Raw genomic sequence first — 17159 nt, 5'->3', positions numbered from 1 at the left:
GGCCAATCCACCTAACCTGCACATCTTTGGACTGTGGGAGGAAACTCCACAGACTCCCGAGGCTGGAATCGAACCCGGGTCCCCTGTGCTGAGGGGTAGTTCCACTCACCACTATTTTTGGACAGAAGTCTGCTTCCTGCCTTTGCTCAACATTCTTCACTCAGTCAGCCTGGGAAACTGTCCCCTCTCCCACCTGGATATCCCAAATTAAGGAACGTCGCTGAGGTAGGGTGTCAACAAACTCTAGGAGAAAGTGAGGACTGCAGATTCTGGAGATCCGAGCTGAAACATGTGCTGCTGGAAAAGCGCAGCAGGTCAGGCAGCATCCAAGGAGCAGGAGAATCGACGTTTCGGGCTTACGCCCAAAACATCGATTCTCCTGCTCCTTGGACGCTGCCTGACCTGCTGCGCTTTACCAGCAACACATTTTTTAGCTGTCAACAAACACTCCCTTCCTCGACAACAGCCAATATTCACTCTCTCTCCTGTGCAAATTGCCACCACTGTATTGGAAGGACAGCTTCAGGGTTTAAAATGCTTATTTTATAAAGCGGCACAGATTTTCTAACAAGCCCCCAGAGAAAACACGCATCACCAGGAATCTGCGGCTTCAACACGGCAGCTTAAACTTGTGGAGCAGTGAACTTGGGATCTGTTAAAACCCGACACCAAGTTCAAACGCCCGGCAGATCCCCCAACCCCCGCTAGATTTGTGTTCTCTCCAGTTTCCTGTAGGATAGAGTCGGATCCACTAACAATGGGGATGGGGCCTTCACTTCCAGACTCCAACCTGCCCTTTTATAGAGCCACCCAGACTCCACAGAATCCTGGTCCAGAGTGGGTTCATGCCAAGCAGGTTGAAGTTGCATACCTTTGAGAACAGACCGAAACAGCCCAGGCAGCTGATGATGCAGAAAACCTCTGGGAGTCTTGGCCCACCTCCACGTGGCTGTAAACAAGGAGAGGCACAAAGTTAACCAGGGTCACAACCTGCAGCGTGGCCCGTTCATCCCCCCAGGTGAACCTTGCCTCACCTCTAACTGATCTGGTCCCTCATACACAGTAACCAGGGCAGCACCAACACAAACTGAGCAACTGGGCCAAATCAACTAATACTATGGTCTCCCCCCAGAAGACTAACCACCCTGGACTTCCAGAATCATTAGTGCAGCCATGACTAGGGACAGGGCCATCTCATGCTGGTTCTCCTCTCCCTGGTTATTCTTGATGGAACACCATCGCACCGTCAGAGGGGCAGTGCCGAGGGAGCGCCGCACCGTCAGAGGGGCAGTGCCGAGGGAGCGCCGCACCGTCAGAGGGGCAGTGCCGAGGGAGCGCCGCACCGTCAGAGGGGCAGTGCCGAGGGAGCGCCGCACCGTCAGAGGGGCAGTGCCGAGGGAGCGCCGCACCGTCAGAGGGGCAGTGCCGAGGGAGCGCCGCACCGTCAGAGGGGCAGTGCCGAGGGAGCGCCGCACCGTCAGAGGGGCAGTGCCGAGGGAGCGCCGCACCGTCAGAGGGGCAGTGCCGAGGGAGCGCCGCACCGTCAGAGGGGCAGTGTTAATGATTCCAGTAACCTTACATCCTTCACCCCACAGCAGTGTAAACCTCTCCAGTTAATCCTACTGTCAGCCTTACCTATCCAATCAGAGAAGTTTCAAATCACAGTGAGGTCAGTCAGGATAACCAGCGATTAACTGTGTCCTAATAATGAAATCTCCTCTCCGTTTGATGTCTCAAAACTTGCAGAATTATCTCAAGGTAAATTTTACCCACAGGCTAGCAAATATCATCACATTTAATCTCAGAATTCTGCAATGCTTTTAAAGGCTCTTGAGGATTAAATCTGAGACCACAACACTTTTCATTCTTCATTATATTTACTGTATGATTTAACTCCCAATTATATTATAGTAATTAGAAAGATATCATAGAATGTATGATAATTAATGTTAGCTATAAAACATGACAATTTATTTTAAATTTGGATACAATTTTACAATCCACCTGAAGAACTACATCTTAAATATATGGGAGGATGATTATCCACACAGTCCAGTACAATTTCCTATTGGATGGAGGAGTTTCTTTCGCCCTGCACCAGGAAGCCCACTGCAAGCACTTCATGTCTCAGCTGTCAGCTCTCAGTGCTGCAGTGTGTGGAAGAAGCGCCACTGTTTTAAGAGCTGGGTTCCTTTAAGAGTTGGGTAAACCAATGCCCTGGATGAGCCTGAGGATCTAAAATTTGAATTTAGGCTGTTGTCAGAAGCAACCAGCATCTGTAGATTTTTAATTTAAAATAACACAACAGAATGGCTGTAAGTAATGATTTGGCTGTGTGAATTTAAACCGATGCTTTGCTAAGTTGGTTGTATTTAGAGATAAGAGAGAACGATGGATTTTTCATCATATGAATCATAAGACAGTGATTTGGTATTCAAACTAACCTTGTATGCTCACATGGGATGGTTATCCATGTAAATTACCTTTCCCAGTGAATATCATTGGATTAACCTGCTGTAAATCATGACACCTTATTATATGCGATTGGTCTTTTCTTGTAATGAAGGCTGTACTAACATTTAAAAAAACACATAATGTGTAATTTTTGAATGTCATTGCACCATTTCTCACGGAACACAGAAGCCTTTAACCTCCGTGTTGCTGGACAAATCTGTGCCAGGCTGCCTTAATTTATTAAACCGGGAACTTTGCTTTTTAAAGACCATACCTCTAGGGATTCTTTTGACCAATCTCAAATCAACAGACCCTTTGGAGGGGGTCTAGATCTTCAAGACCACATGACCAACCGTCCCACGCAGCCAGCCTGGTCTGGAGTCGGGAAAATCCTGGATTGGAGTCGACATTCCCAACATTCAGACCATGGCTTTGTAGTTTAAAAACTCATTCATTCATGGGATGAGGGTGTCACTGGCCAGGGCAGTATTTATTGCCCATTGGGTAATTAAGAGTCAACCACGTAGCTGTGGGTCTGGAGTCACATGTAGGCCAGACTAGGTAAGATTGGCAGTTTGCTTCCCAAAAAAAAAACATTTGTCAATGAGTTATTCTGACAATCAACATGGTCATCATTTAACTAGTTTAGACAGAACCTTATCTATGTAAGGATATTGATGAAGATATCCCAAGATGCTTCAAACACCCTGCCTTTTGAAGCCCAATGAGAAACATTGTAAATACCATCAGCCTTGGCCAGGGAGAGGGAGCTGGGAGGTGGAGAGAGAAGGGAGCAAATCTGAACTGGACCTTACCAAGAGCCGTCGGCAATATCCAAACTTCCTGCTGCCATGAATGTTAGTCAGGACAAAGGAGAAGGTTTCACTGGAAAAAAAGGAAGAACATTTTGTCCAGGAATGAGGATGGACTCACAATGATGTATTAATGTACAGAGAGTGTCACATGATAATCCTCAACAAAATATGATGTTTGATCACAGAAGTGGACATTAGCTCGGATGAGTACATGCTTGGTCAAACAGGTAGGTTCTAAGGCAAACAATGGAGCAGTTTAGCAAGAGAATTCCAGAGCTTAGCACCCAGTCAGATGACAGCACAAGAGCCAATGGAGAAATGGTTAAAAGCGAGATGCTCAGCAGACCAGTATGAGATGGGAACAGCTATCTCCAAGGGGGCTGGAGGGCCTTACAAAGATATGGGTAAAAGGCAGGAACATGGTGTTGTGGATTATCAGACCAGCCATGATCTCACTGAATGGTAAAGCGGGTTCAATGTGCTGAACAGCCAACTTCCTATGTCTTATAATCTTATGATCCAATAATATAAATACCGACCCAGGAGTTCCCAAATTAAATTTCATCAATGTTTTATATAATCTGTTAAAATCATTAATACATTCCTTCATTGAATGGCTATAATCTTCAAAAACAAAAGTTTTGAAGAGGGAAATGGAACGGGGCAGGGTGACACTAGGCACACAGACACACAAGATGGCCGCTGAGCCATCAACAGGCCAACTTGGCATATAAGATGGCCGCCCGATCACGATATAGAGAGAAAGAGCAGAGCAGATACAGACGCTGCCTGGGGCCACCAAATGGCAGCACAATGCACCCACAACCTACCTGATTAGTTTAAGGTAGTTGGGGGAGAGAATACATTTGAGTAATGAACACTGCTCGCTGAAGTGTCTGGGTCCAGCCAACACTTTTAATAGAAGTGTTAACAGCTTGATACAGACTCAAAACAAAGTGCTAACAGCCAGGGCTGCAGTAATTGTCCTTCTCAGGAAGAGCATTTAGCACTCATTACTTCCGTAATGGACTTCCATGCAGCATTGAAACTGACAATGTCTACACTGAAACTGACAATGACCAAGTGAAAATTAACAAAGGCTTCATTGGAACTGACAAAGACTGTATCGAAACTGTCAACGATTCTGCAAGGATTGCCATAAACAAACCATATTACAAAGACAATAATCCCATCACTGACCTCGAGGTGTAAAAGTTTGACGTGCTCAGGGTCGAGAGAAGACTCGCAGCTGTCCACTGTGCTGTTCATGTCTCTCTCTCCCCGGACCTCCAGTATTTCCTTATATAATAGACTGTCATTGAACCCCGATTCTGACTCAGAGGCTGGCAAGTCTCCCCACAACAGTTGGCGCAGTGAGCAGGGATCTTATTACAGGTGCCCTGATCAAAGACCATGATCAGGGAGCCAGGTTAAGAACCAATTTGTACCTGCACACAGGAAGAGTCAGACCAGGCCAAGGATACAGTTTAAAAGCCATATTGATTGTAAAGTCTGATTTGCTACAGTACGGAGTTAACTCGTTTATAAGTGCATGTCTGTGGAGAAAACGTTTAACTGTACTAACCGCTGTAAGAATCTGCTGCTTGTGCCGAAACAGCCAGAGGACAAAGGTACTGCCGGTCTCAAAAGCCCTGCCCTAGACCGGTTATTAAGATGGGTAGACCCCCCCCCCCCCCCATGTGAAGATTGGGATTTGAAGTGGGAATTGAGATACCAAGGGCACGAGGAGCTGTGAAGCACAAGTGACAAAGTCAGGTAACATTGGACTCTAAGGGTAAACAACGCAGAGTTCAGGTTAAATGTTAGGTGCTATCTGTACTTGTAACTTCCAATGTGAAGAGGAGGAGCTGATCACTGACCAAGAGCTAAACCTCAGTGGAGCGCACGTTACCAAGATGGGGAGCGTGGAGGTTGAGTAACCATGATACCCTGTCAGCCCATAGTAAAACGACAGAGCTTGAATAGTGGCAGGGGCCAGGAGCGTAGAGTCCCACCGGTAGAGAGCACACCAGGCTAAAGGTAAGTTCTGGGCCTATCGTTTGGTCAGTAGTGGTGGCCGGGAGGGTAGAGGAGTCCCTGTAGAGAGCACACGCCATCGAGCCAACATTCCAATCCAAGCCAACCGGTTGGTACCAACTAGTAGAGGTGGCCAGGAGGGTAGCGAGGTCCCACCAGCAGACAGCACATCTTTCTAGGAGGCTGCTATGGCCGTATGGACTGTGCTGGGACAGTATCATTGGCGTGGTATCCGGAGTACACAATCTGTTAAATGGCAGGTCAGAGTTCAAAGGGGGATACTGCAGGTCCCCTTATTGAGAAGCACAAGGCGAGGGGGGTTGGGACCCATCCCAGACATTAGCAAAACAGAGTGGATATAGAAGCAGAAAATGGAATAAAATTAAAAAGATTGGGTAATGTTAGTACACCAATTACCTGGCCTAACTGAACAAGTGAGTGCCTCCAGTAGGTGGAGAAAGGACCAGGAGCAAGTTAGAGAACTGGAGGGCAGAATAAAAAATGTCAAATTCATCTTGGGGGGGGGGGGCGGGGGGGGGGGGGGCGGAGGGGGAGAGAGAGAGAGGGAGGGAGAGAGGGAGGGAGAGAGAGGGAGGAAGGGGGAGGGACAGAGGGAGGGAGAGGAGAGGGGGGGAGGGGGAGGGAGAGGAGAGAGGGGGGAAGGAGGAGGTACAGAGGGAGGGAGAGGAGAGAGAGGGGGGAGGGGGAGGGAGAGAGGGAGGGAGAGAGAAATGGACCGTCTCCCCTCCTCGGAAACTGTCCAGAAGCCAACTGCTCCCTCTGTTGGACAAACTGTGCAGAGTATCACTTGGCGCCCGTTACCAGAGGAGGCACAGGGTCTCAGCCTAAAGTGAATTATAAACCCTTCACCCCAGGGGACAGGCAGCAGATTATGGCCTCCCTGGGTACATTACAGTCCTGGAGTGCAAAGACCAGGTTTTGGGAAGAGCTGGATAGGGTATGGGTAGGGCATCAACTACACCTGAGGGGCATACACCAGCTGGTCCAGGCAGCTTGCCCAGCAGACAAGTGCAGGCAGGTAGTTGGCAGACCCGATGCCACAGCAGCTGAAGACTTTAGGGGAGGATGGTGGAAACTTGCTGTCACTGTCACAGCAGAGAGATGCCCAGCAGGTCCCCTTCACTGACTTTAGAGGGAATCCCGAAGGTGCTAGGAAATGCTCCCACAGACTGGGGCAGGATCATGACCAGGAAGCAACTTAAAGGGGAATGATTATTTAGGGCCTATCAGGAATGCTCAGGGCAAGCAAACCCAGATCAGGGGGATCAGGCATCCATCCAAGCTTTTAAAAGATGGGCTCTCTCGTGCCCACCAAGCCATCCTGAAAATGGGAGGAATAGTGTCCCAGGATTATGACGACCTAGTCAAGTGGGCTAGTGGGATGCAGGATGCAGAAGCTCCCGCAGTAAAGAAAAGATCTATCGGAATGGAGGGGAGTAGAATAGAGCAATCTTACCACAGCTGTGGCCGGCAGGGACAGTGTCAGGTCCCATGAGCAGGAGATAGACCAGGGAATAATGTAAAATAACAGCCACTGCAAAAGAACAGGACACAGAAGCAGCGTGCTGGGAAAAACATGGGGTACCCCTAAACACTACCTGGAATACTGAGGAACCGCAGGAGTCCAGAGGTCAGCAGAGCTGACAACCAGCTGCCCCCATGAGGGTAAAAGGAGGGGGGAGAATTTACATATCCACAGTAATAGGAGGGAGGAAATGAGAGATGCCAGTGGACACAGCAGCTGCTGTATCCATCACAAACCTACCCTTACCCCACACAAACTAAATGATGCATTTAACTGGGGTAGGAGAGGATAAAACACCAGCTTACCTCAGCAAAACTAGCCTCTTAGAAATAAACATACACATCCCCATGAGATTCTATGTATGCCAAAAATAACGAGGGCACCATATTGGGCAATGGCCTCATGAACGAATATAATGCTCTAATCAATTGTGCAAAAGGGAAATTGATTTGGCCCAGACAGGACGGTCGGAAGACAGATTGGGAAACTTACAAGACACCTTGAAATTATTAAAGTGGCAACTGTCCCCAGTCGGGACTGGAAACTCGAAAAGGGGGTGGGGAGAGATTTGGAGCCATCTGCACCTCCATCCCCTGAACATGGGCAGAAACAATGTTAGATACAGGTCTAGTTAACATAGACCCCATAAGGGTTCCTGGACTGGAGTGCAAGCCCCACCAGCAATACCCAATAAAACCCCAAGCAGAACAAGATAATGAAAGGACGAGTGAAACAGGGAATCCTGAGAGAAACCACAAGTACCATTTAATTCCCCAACCTGGCCAGTAATAATGCCTGATGGGAGCTACAGGCTGACCATTGATTATACAGGACTAAATAAGGTCAGCCCCAAATTGCATCCCATTGTAGCCACCATTTTAAATGGCATGGCCCCTGAACATAAGGTTTGTACTGTTTTAGACATAGCCAATGGCTTCTGGTCTATTCCGTTACACCCCGAGTCCCAGAACGAATTTGCTTTCGCAGTAAGGGGCAGACAATACATGTGGACTCTCCTTCCACAACAGCCCCACTGTTTTTCCCCACAGGGTGAGGAGCAACATCCGAAAGACAGTAGATTTACCAGAGGGTAGCACTACCCTCCAATATGTAGGTGATATCCTAATTGCCTCAGAGTCCAGGTCGGACACCAGGGAGCTTTAGGGCTAGTATTTCAAGCATTGGCAACCGTAGGGTTAAAAGGTCAGCCCCACAAAGGTACAATTTGGCAAAAGACCAGACTTCTACCTGGGACACCTCATACCCCAGGGAAATGCCCAATGACCACAAGGCAGCAATCCAACTGATGCCACGACCTGTCACTGTCGGGGGGGGGTCAGAAAGGTCACGGGGCTATTCAACTACAGCAGAAACTTTATACCAGAGTTCACAAAATTGGCTGAACCAATCCAGAGACTAAAGGAGGCAAGCCCACCTTGGAACCTGTAACCTGGGGGCCAGAACAGGGAGGAGGAATAGTCAGCTTAAAACTCGACTTACATCGGTCCCTGGGCTTGGGCTGCCAGATCCCAGCAAGGATTTCCACATCCACTGTAATAATGAGGGAGGGGCTTTACTCCGCAGTGATCATACAAGACCATGGTAGGAGAAGGCCTATAGGGTGGCACAGTGGTTAGCACTGCTGCCTCACAGCGCCAGAGACCCAGGTTCAATTCCCGCCTCAGGCGACAGACTGTGTGGAGTTTGCACGTTCTCCCCGGGTGCTCTGGTTTCCTCCCACAGTCCAAAGATGTGCAGGTTAGGTGAATTGGCCATGCTAAATTGCCCGTAGTGTTAGGTTAGGGGTATGGGTGGGTTGCGCTTCGGCGGGTCGGTGTGGACTTGTTGGGCCGAAGGGCCTGTTTCCACACTGTAAGTAATCTAATCTAAATGACAGAAGGGCCAGTGTCACTGGGTTGCTCAGGTGCATAGCAGCCTTAGATTGTGCTGCTTGGGCTGTTAGGGTTAGTGAGCCCATAGTAATGACAGGGAACATCATCCTCCACACTAAACACACCTTGGTGAAGATGCTAAACACAGGGAAACTGAGGGCCAGCTCCAATATGAGAAGGGCAAAGTGGGAGGCAGTTCTTTTACCCCCAAGGATACAGGAGAAAACCCAGTTTAGGGAATTCTAGACAGGGGAAACTGCACAGTTTTGGGGATATAGGTGGGGATGAGGATAGGGGTCAAGTAAAAAGATACCCCCTAGACACAGCCGAGGAGACCCTCTTGGTGGAAGGGTCACGAAAATATGTAGCAGGGTCACCCAGAACAGGACGGGCTGTGGCAAATGATAACTGTTGCTAACTTCTGTCGAGAAGGATTGATGGAAGTCAGTCCCACAGGCAGCTGAACTGCACTCACCAAAACTGGAACTAGCAAAAGGAAAAAACTGAATATATTACAGACAAGCTTTCTTCTTCCCTCTACAAGGATTTCAGTGAGTCCCTCTCTCACTGCACACCCCAGGTCATCTCCTCTGCACAGAAGCTCTTCAGCCACATTCTCAAACCAGACTGATCCCGCACGGACTCCGGACTACGTTCCGACCAACAAAATTTGGCCTCCATCGCTAGACCACGGCAACACGACGGTTGGAGGAACAGCGCCTCATCTTCCGCCTAGGAACCCTCCAACCACAAGGGATGAACTCAGATTTCTCCAGTTTCCTCATTTCCCCTCCCCCCACCTTGTCTCAGTCAAATCCCTTGAACTCAGCACCGCCTTCCTAACCTGCAATCTTCTTCCTGACCTCTCCGACCCAACCCCACTCCGGCCTATCACCCTCACCTTGACCTCCTTCCACCTATCGCATCCCCAACGCCCCTCTCCCAAGTCCCTCCTCCCTACCTTTTATCTTAGCCTGCTGGACACACTTTCCTCATTCCTGAAGAAGGGCTGATGCCTGAAACGTCGATTCTCCTGTTCCTTGGATGCTGCCTGACCTGCTGCGCTTTTCCAGCAACACATTTTCAGTTCTGATCTCCAGCATCTGCAGTCCTCACTTTCTCCTCTTCAGTGGAGTCCATGACTTCATGGTGGCATGGGGTAAAAGAGGGTTCACCACCACAGGGGGAGCCCCTATCAGCCCCTATTAAGAATTCCAATCCTATTGCATGCCAGTGAACAGCCAAGAGGCTGCAGTCATAAAAATAACAGCCCATCAAAAAGAGCCAGCAAAAGACCGTTCAGGTTGGTGACAATTCGAAGGAAACCAGGCAGCTGGCCGAGCTGCTCAGAAAGCTCTAGAATAAGAAACCATTAACAAGACTGCAATGGCAACTGTTGAATTAGCGAAAGACGCTATCCAAATTCAGCAGCTGCAGGAGGACACCCAGCAGGAAGAGAAAGAACCGTGGAAACTGCAGGAGGCAAAGGGGAGGATGGTGTCTGGAGGGGAGCAGACAGGGTGGTAGCACCAGTGTGTACACAGAACACATTGCTCAAACTACACCATGGGCTCTCCCATCCAGGTAGAGAGGCCATGATAGCAAGCTGCGGGAGAGAGGGGTGGTGGAAGGGAATGGGAAGAGAAATGGCCACGTACTGCTGCAGATGCATGGTTTGTGCACAACATAACCCAGGGAGACCCATAAAAGTTAAGATGGGACTCCAGCCCAGACCTTGGGGACCCTGGGAACGCCTTCAGACGGAATTTACTGGGCCACTACCACCTTCCCCTGGTCATCATAGACCAATTCCCAACCAAAAGCTGCACGGTGACCACTGCAGCCAGAATATTAGCGGGTGGTAATCCCTGGGTGGGGTGGTCCTCTCCAGATTGACTCAGGCCAAGGGACACATTTTACAGGCAAGGTCATGAAGGCTGTCTGCCAATTGCTCAGCATTGAACAAAAATTCCACATCCCCAATCACCCCCAGAGCTCAGGGATGGTGGAGAGAAAGATTAGAACGCTCAAAATACTTTAGCTAAGGCAATGCAAGCTTCAGGCAGAACATTAGTATAGCTGCCAGCACCTCAGCCAATGAGATTAAGAGCCATCACAAATCAGGCTAACACCATCTGAATTAATGACTCCTGGGTGAGCAATGTAATTGTCAGAGACAATAATCACAGGTGGCACCGATGTGGGTCCACTAAACGACACACTGCCAAATATTGTATAAGAATTAAGCGCCCAATCGAAAGGGATGTAGAAATTTAACTGAAACAGGACAAAGGACAAGGCAGGGAAACTCGGAATCTTCTGAGGTCCCAGCAGCAGGAAGCTGCGTCCTGGTGCCAGTATTGCCCAACAAACCAGGCTCTGCCCCAAAATGGAGTGGACCATACGACGTGGTAATAAGTGGGCACACCTGGACAATAAAGGAACAGGCACATGGAAGTATTGGGCCCGACCAGCTGTTTAAAGACTCCTGTGCTGAAAATGTGTTGCTGGAAAAGTGCAGCAGGTCAGGCAGCATCCAAGGAGCAGGAGAATCAACGTTTCGGGCATGAGCCCTTCTTCAGGAATGAGGAAAGTGTGTCCAGCAGGCTAAGATAAAAGGTAGGGAGGAGGGACTTGGGGGAGGGGTATTGGGAATGCGATAGGTGGAAGGAGGTCAAGGTGAGGGTGATAGGCCGGAGTGGGGGCAGAGAGATCAGGAAGAAGATTGCAGGTTAGGAAGGCGGTGCTGAGTTCGAGGGATTTGACTGAGACAAGGTGGGGGGAGGGGAAATGAGGAAACTGGAGAAATCTGAGTTCATCCCTTGTGGTTGGAGGGTTCCTAGGCGGAAGATGAGGCGCTCTTCCTTCAACCATCGTGTTGCTATGGTCTGGTGATGGAGGAGTCCAAGGACCTGCATGTCCTTGGTGGAGTGGGAGGGGGAGTTGAAGTGTTGAGCTATGGGGTGGTTGTGTTGGTTGGCCCGGGTGTCCCAGAGGTGTTCTCTGAAACGTTCCGCAAGTAGGCGGCCTGTCTCCCCAATATAGAGGAGGCCACATCGGGTGCAGCGGATGCAATAGATGATGTGCGTGGAGGTGCAGGTGAATTTGTGGCTGATATGGAAGGATCCCTTGGGGCCTTGGAGGGAAGTAAGGGGGGAGGTGTGGGCGCAAGTTTTGCATTTCTTGCGGTTGCAGGGGAAGGTGCCGGGAGTGGAGTTTGGGTTGGTGGGGGGGTGTGGACCTGACGAAGGAATCACGGAGGGAGTGGTCTGTTTGGAACGCTGATAGGGGAGGGGAGGGAAATATATCCCTTGTGGTGGGGTCCGTTTGGAGGTGGCGGAAATGACGACGGATGATACGATGTATTTGGAGGTTGGTGGGGTGGTAGGTGCGGACCAATGGGGTTCTGTCCTGGTGGCGATTGGAGGGGCGGGGCTGAAGAGCAGAGGAGTGGGAAGTGGAGGAGATGCGGTGGAGGGCATCGTCGATCACGTCTGGGGGGAAATTGCGGTCTTTGAAGAAGGAGGCCAACTGGGTTGGAACTGGTCTTCCTGGGAGCAGATGCGGCGGACACGAAGGAATTGGGAATATGGGATGGCATTTTTACAGGGGGCAGGGTGGGAGGAGGTGTAATCTAGGTAGCTTTGGGAGTCGGTCGGTTCTCCTGTGACCAAACTAATGTCATTGACCATTCCCCAGGGGCAAGCAAAGACGGACAAGATAGTCATCCCGGGGGGAATACCGAAAACACAACAGAACAGAACAAGGCATGACTGCACCTTCCAACGGGAACAAGAGACTTTTCCTGTTAACTCTATTTTAACTGTAAGATGTACATACCTATCTATATTTCATTGTATTTAGGTGTCACAGCTGTCAGGAGCACGTTTGGATTGGAGGGTAATCTCTTCTATAAAACCCACCGAAGCCAGCATGGGGACAGAGCTGTCTGCTACCCACTGGTGCGATCAGTGGGAGCCCTATTTGTGGCCATCCCAGTGTGGACCCTTTGTGACCTGTATACAGTAGACACCTCAGCAGCAAGGGGCAGATAGGGAAATACAAGCGGGGACGCCAGGGTAGGGGTGTGAAGCTGGGCAGGACCACCAGCCCAGGGGGGCGGCAGCAGCCACTCCCCCAACCTAAGGAAAGGAAGACCCATTTAAAACCCAGTAACTACCCACTGGCTCACAGGAGAGAGATGGGGATGAGTTTATGCTCTGGTTCCCAAACACAACTCATGTGCCCAGACACTGTTCACTTATCAGTGCTGCACGGTCACCAGGGGACAGTTTACCTGTACCTGCATTGAGCAGGTATGCTTGAATGTGACAGTCAGCAGACAGTATGTGGTCAGTGCAATGACACCCATGTCAGCTCGGCCACATGGATTTACCCATTCAATAATTACCAGCTCAGGGGGATCAGGGGAGACATGGGTGGACAGACAAACACAAGGACAGGACAATGCCTGTTACTCAGTGGCAATGAGTAGTTAAGGGGAAAATGTGCAACAGACCCCCCAGACCTGTTCGCCGTAGGGACAATTGCACCCCTAACTGTACCATGCCCCAACAGGGGACATATTCGGAGAAGGATAGTGACCCGCTCCATCAGTCAGGAGTTCTGTGCTGACTGGTCGGCCCCTATCACTTTGGGGTCATCACTGGGATATGGATTTCTGGGATCTCTATCTCTGGGGTGGTCAGCACTAAAAACCGAAATTATCTTGTGTGACCCGACTCTCCTTGGCGACAGTACCACGAAAGCTCTGGAAGCAATTAATACAGAGCTGGCTGAACTCAGACCCTGCACACAGCAGACACGTTATGTGGGAGATTATCAGTTAGCACAGCAAGGGGGGAGTGTGTACAATTATTGATGACAATTAAAGTACCCATGATATTGATGCCATCAAGAATATCCGACAGCAGCTGGACAGTTTTCGACAGGGAACCACAATTACAGACAGCAGGCTAAATCTTGGGGACCCTATTTGGTACAGGATAGTTCTTATTGCACTTATGCTGGTATTCTGTGGGCGCCTCAGGTGTTTAAAGCTCTGCTAAGGCGCTACTGACAAGAACTGTACCAGCAGTAAGTGTCACCACAGACAAGCCCTCCAGTGAAATTGGCCCTCCATGATACCCCTCTGGAGGTGGAGCTCCTAGAGATGACCTACCTCTACATGTAAATTGGGTGGTCTGCAGGAGATCTCCAAAGTCACCTCCTTGACCACAAAAGGGGGGAGTGAAGAAGGAGATGGCACGGGGCAGGGTGACAATAGGCACATGGATACACAAGATGGCTGCTGAGTTATCAACAGGCTAACGTGACACATAAGATGGCCGCCAGATCACAATATGGAGAGAAATAGCAGAGCAGATACAGACACTACCACCAGAATGCCAGCACAATGCACTCACAGCCTAGTTGATTAGTTTAAGGCGGGTGGGGGAGAGAATACACACAAGTAACGAACACTGCTTGCTAAAGTGTCTGGGTCCAGCCAACACCTCTTATAGAAATGCTAACAGTTTGATACAGACTCAATGCGAGATGCTAATAGCCAGGGCTGCAGTAATCGCCCTTCTCAGGAAGAGCGATTAGCACCTATTACTACAGCAATGGACTTTGGCGCAGACATTGAAACTGACAACGTCTACACTTAAACTGACAATGACCACACGGAAATTAACAAAGGCTGCGCTGGAACTGACAAAGACTGTATCGAAACGATCAACGATTCTGCAATGATTGCCATAAACTAACCTTGTTACAAAGAGAATAATCTCATCACTGACCTATTGTATCACAAGAGGTGTCAAAGCTTCTTGATATGTGCTCTGGGTCGAGAGAAGACTGGCAGCTGACCACTGTGCTGTTGGCGTCTCTCTCTCCCTGGAGCTCTGGTATTTCCTTGTGCAACAAACTCTGTCGGTGAACCCTGGACTCTGACTCCGAGGCTGGTGTCTTTCCCCACAACAGTTTAATGATATCCACTAGGCTTCTAACAGGTCACCATTCAACAAATTTAATAGGTGCCCCAAAGCTCCAATAATATTCAACTGATGGGCACCCACTTAATACAACACATCCAATTCTGCTTATTTTAGAGAGCAATAATATCAAGACCATAACGTGTTCTCCCTTTGGCAGGTATGTAACATGTATCAGACTCTCTTCGACCTGGTTTTTCGTTTCCACTCTAAGGTTAACCACATCCTGACAATAAACACTTCCTCTATTCTGAGGAAAGGTCATTTGACCCAAAATGATAACACTGATTTCTCTCCACAAGCACTGCTGGACCTGCTGAGTTTTTCCAGCAATTTCTGTTTTTGTTTCTGATTTACAGCACCCGCAGTTAAGACAATAGGTGCAGGAGTAGGCCATTCAGCCCTTCAAGCCTGCACCACCATTCAATATGATCATGGCTGATCATCCTTAATCAGTATCCTGTTCCTGCCTTATCTCCATAACCCTTGATTCCACAATCCTTGAGAGCTCTATCCAACTCTTTCTTAAATGAATCCAGAGACTGGGCCTCCACTGCTCTCTGGGGCAGAGCATTCCACACAGCCACCACTCTCTGGGTGAAGAGCACACACCACCACTCTCTGGGTTATTTCAGTTTCCAGTAAACGTTTGCATTCTGCCACTTTTAACAAGGGCTATGGGATCTCAGCTTTCTGACTGAATCTGTTTTGTAGCTTCCAACCTTTACCTTCAGGTCATTATCCTGTGCTATATCTCAGAAATCCAGTAGGGGAAGGAGAGAACATGTGCCGTTCTCTGCACTGGCATACATTTATTTAGTGTTTCAACTTGCAAACACCATCTAACACAGACACCACAGGTTCAGTCCCTGTCTGTTTCTAGAGACTCAAGTGAAGCCCTGGTTGCAGCCTGCAGACAGTTAAATGCAAGAGTTTGGGGATGAAAGTCAGGTTGGAGATGGAGTTGGTTTATAAGCACAGAGGAGTCAAAGTTGGGTTTTGAACATGCGAGTGTGTTCTTTGAGGAGTGAATGATTTGAAGGGAGGTGTGCTGTTTGAGGGTGACTGAGGAGAGGGCAGGTTATTGAGGAGGTGTCAGTGCTGACCATTTGAAAGGATTGGATCAGCGCCCGAGGAGAGAATTGACAACTTCCTGACACAGACCTTGGGTTCTTCACCACAATCAGGACCTGAGATGTGAAACATCCAAACACGGACTGGAATTTCCCAGCACAGGATTTGGCAACTCTCTACTCCAGAGCTTCGAGGTGCTTATGGGTGACAATGTAGGTGAAGGTATTATAGGACTGTTACTGAGGGGTTAAACCAACACCCTGCGTACACTGTCCAGTTGACACATATTACCTCATGGATGAAGAGCAGGGAACTCACTCTCCTGCCCCAGACCAATGCTATTTATTCAATAAAGATTACACGGTCATTTTCACATTGCACAATTGGCTGCTCCTTTTCTGACAACAATGTCTACTCTTCAAAGTATTTCAACAATTGTGATATGTTGGGACATTGAGGCCAAAAGGTTCTTTCTTTCCCTCATATGTGGATTCAAGAAATAGAAGCTTTCCAAACGCGACAAGAAATGAAAAGGACACAAACCTCTCGTATTCAGTGAGTGGGGCCCAGGCGTTGTCATCTGGAAAACAAAACAGTGGAATCGCCTTCAGTAAGCTTTCCTCCTCCTCCTTCTGTGAACGAATCAGATTCTCCCTCTGAAACAAAAGGAAACCTTCAGAGATCAGAACCTGACACATGCATTCCTCTCCCCTCCCCGCCCCAACCAAAACACAAACTGGGGACCCTCCACACTCCCAGTACCAGCCCAGCCACTGGGCTACTCTCCCCTGACGTGACCCCTACTGCCTGGACACAGAAGGAGGCGACGTAGTGATACTGACACTGGAATAGTAATCAAAGGACCTAGGCTCATGCTAGGGACAGGGGCTCAAATCTCACCAGGGGCAATGGGTGAAACGTAAATTACATTAATAAATCTGGAAGTGATAACTATCATCAATGTTAGTAAACAAACCTATCTGGTTCACCAATGCCTTGTAGGGGAGGAAACCTGCTATCCTTCCCTGGTCTGGTCTACATGTGACTCCAGACCAATAGCACATAATCAGACCACAAGGAGCAGGAGGAGGCCACGAAGCCCATCGAGTCTGCTCTGCTCTTCAATGAGATCACAACTAAACTGGTAATTCTCAACTCCACTTTCCTGCCTTTTCCCCCATAACCCTCGATTCCCTTATTGATTAATAATCATCTCGGATACACGCCCAAACGACCCCACCACCGACCACTTCAATTCCCCCTGCCAATCTGCCAAGGGCGTGCAAGCCCTCGGCCTCCTCCACCACCAAATCCAAGCCACCTGACAACTGGCTTCATCCTC

At 49.1% G+C, this 17159-nt stretch overlaps 1 protein-coding gene across 5 annotated transcripts in view; it reads right to left on the bottom strand.

The window, feature by feature from the left end:
• Window positions 1-17159, bottom strand: part of LOC140467247 (DENN domain-containing protein 2D-like) — an 89196-nt gene that overhangs the window by 23982 nt on the left and 48055 nt on the right. For all 5 annotated transcript variants that reach the window (XM_072563483.1, XM_072563484.1, XM_072563485.1 and 2 more), the window contains 3 exons: window positions 16361-16473; window positions 3270-3339; window positions 872-949 (listed from right to left, as the gene is read on the bottom strand). In XM_072563483.1, the coding sequence (XP_072419584.1) occupies window positions 872-949; window positions 3270-3339; window positions 16361-16473 (261 nt within the window). The remainder of the gene's footprint in view (window positions 1-871; window positions 950-3269; window positions 3340-16360; window positions 16474-17159) is intronic.

This window comes from Chiloscyllium punctatum, chromosome 45 (assembly GCF_047496795.1).
Source record: "Chiloscyllium punctatum isolate Juve2018m chromosome 45, sChiPun1.3, whole genome shotgun sequence".
Classification (NCBI taxonomy): domain Eukaryota; kingdom Metazoa; phylum Chordata; class Chondrichthyes; order Orectolobiformes; family Hemiscylliidae; genus Chiloscyllium; species Chiloscyllium punctatum.
Note: the sequence above shows the minus strand (reverse complement) of the source record. Positions and strands in the feature narration are given on the sequence as shown.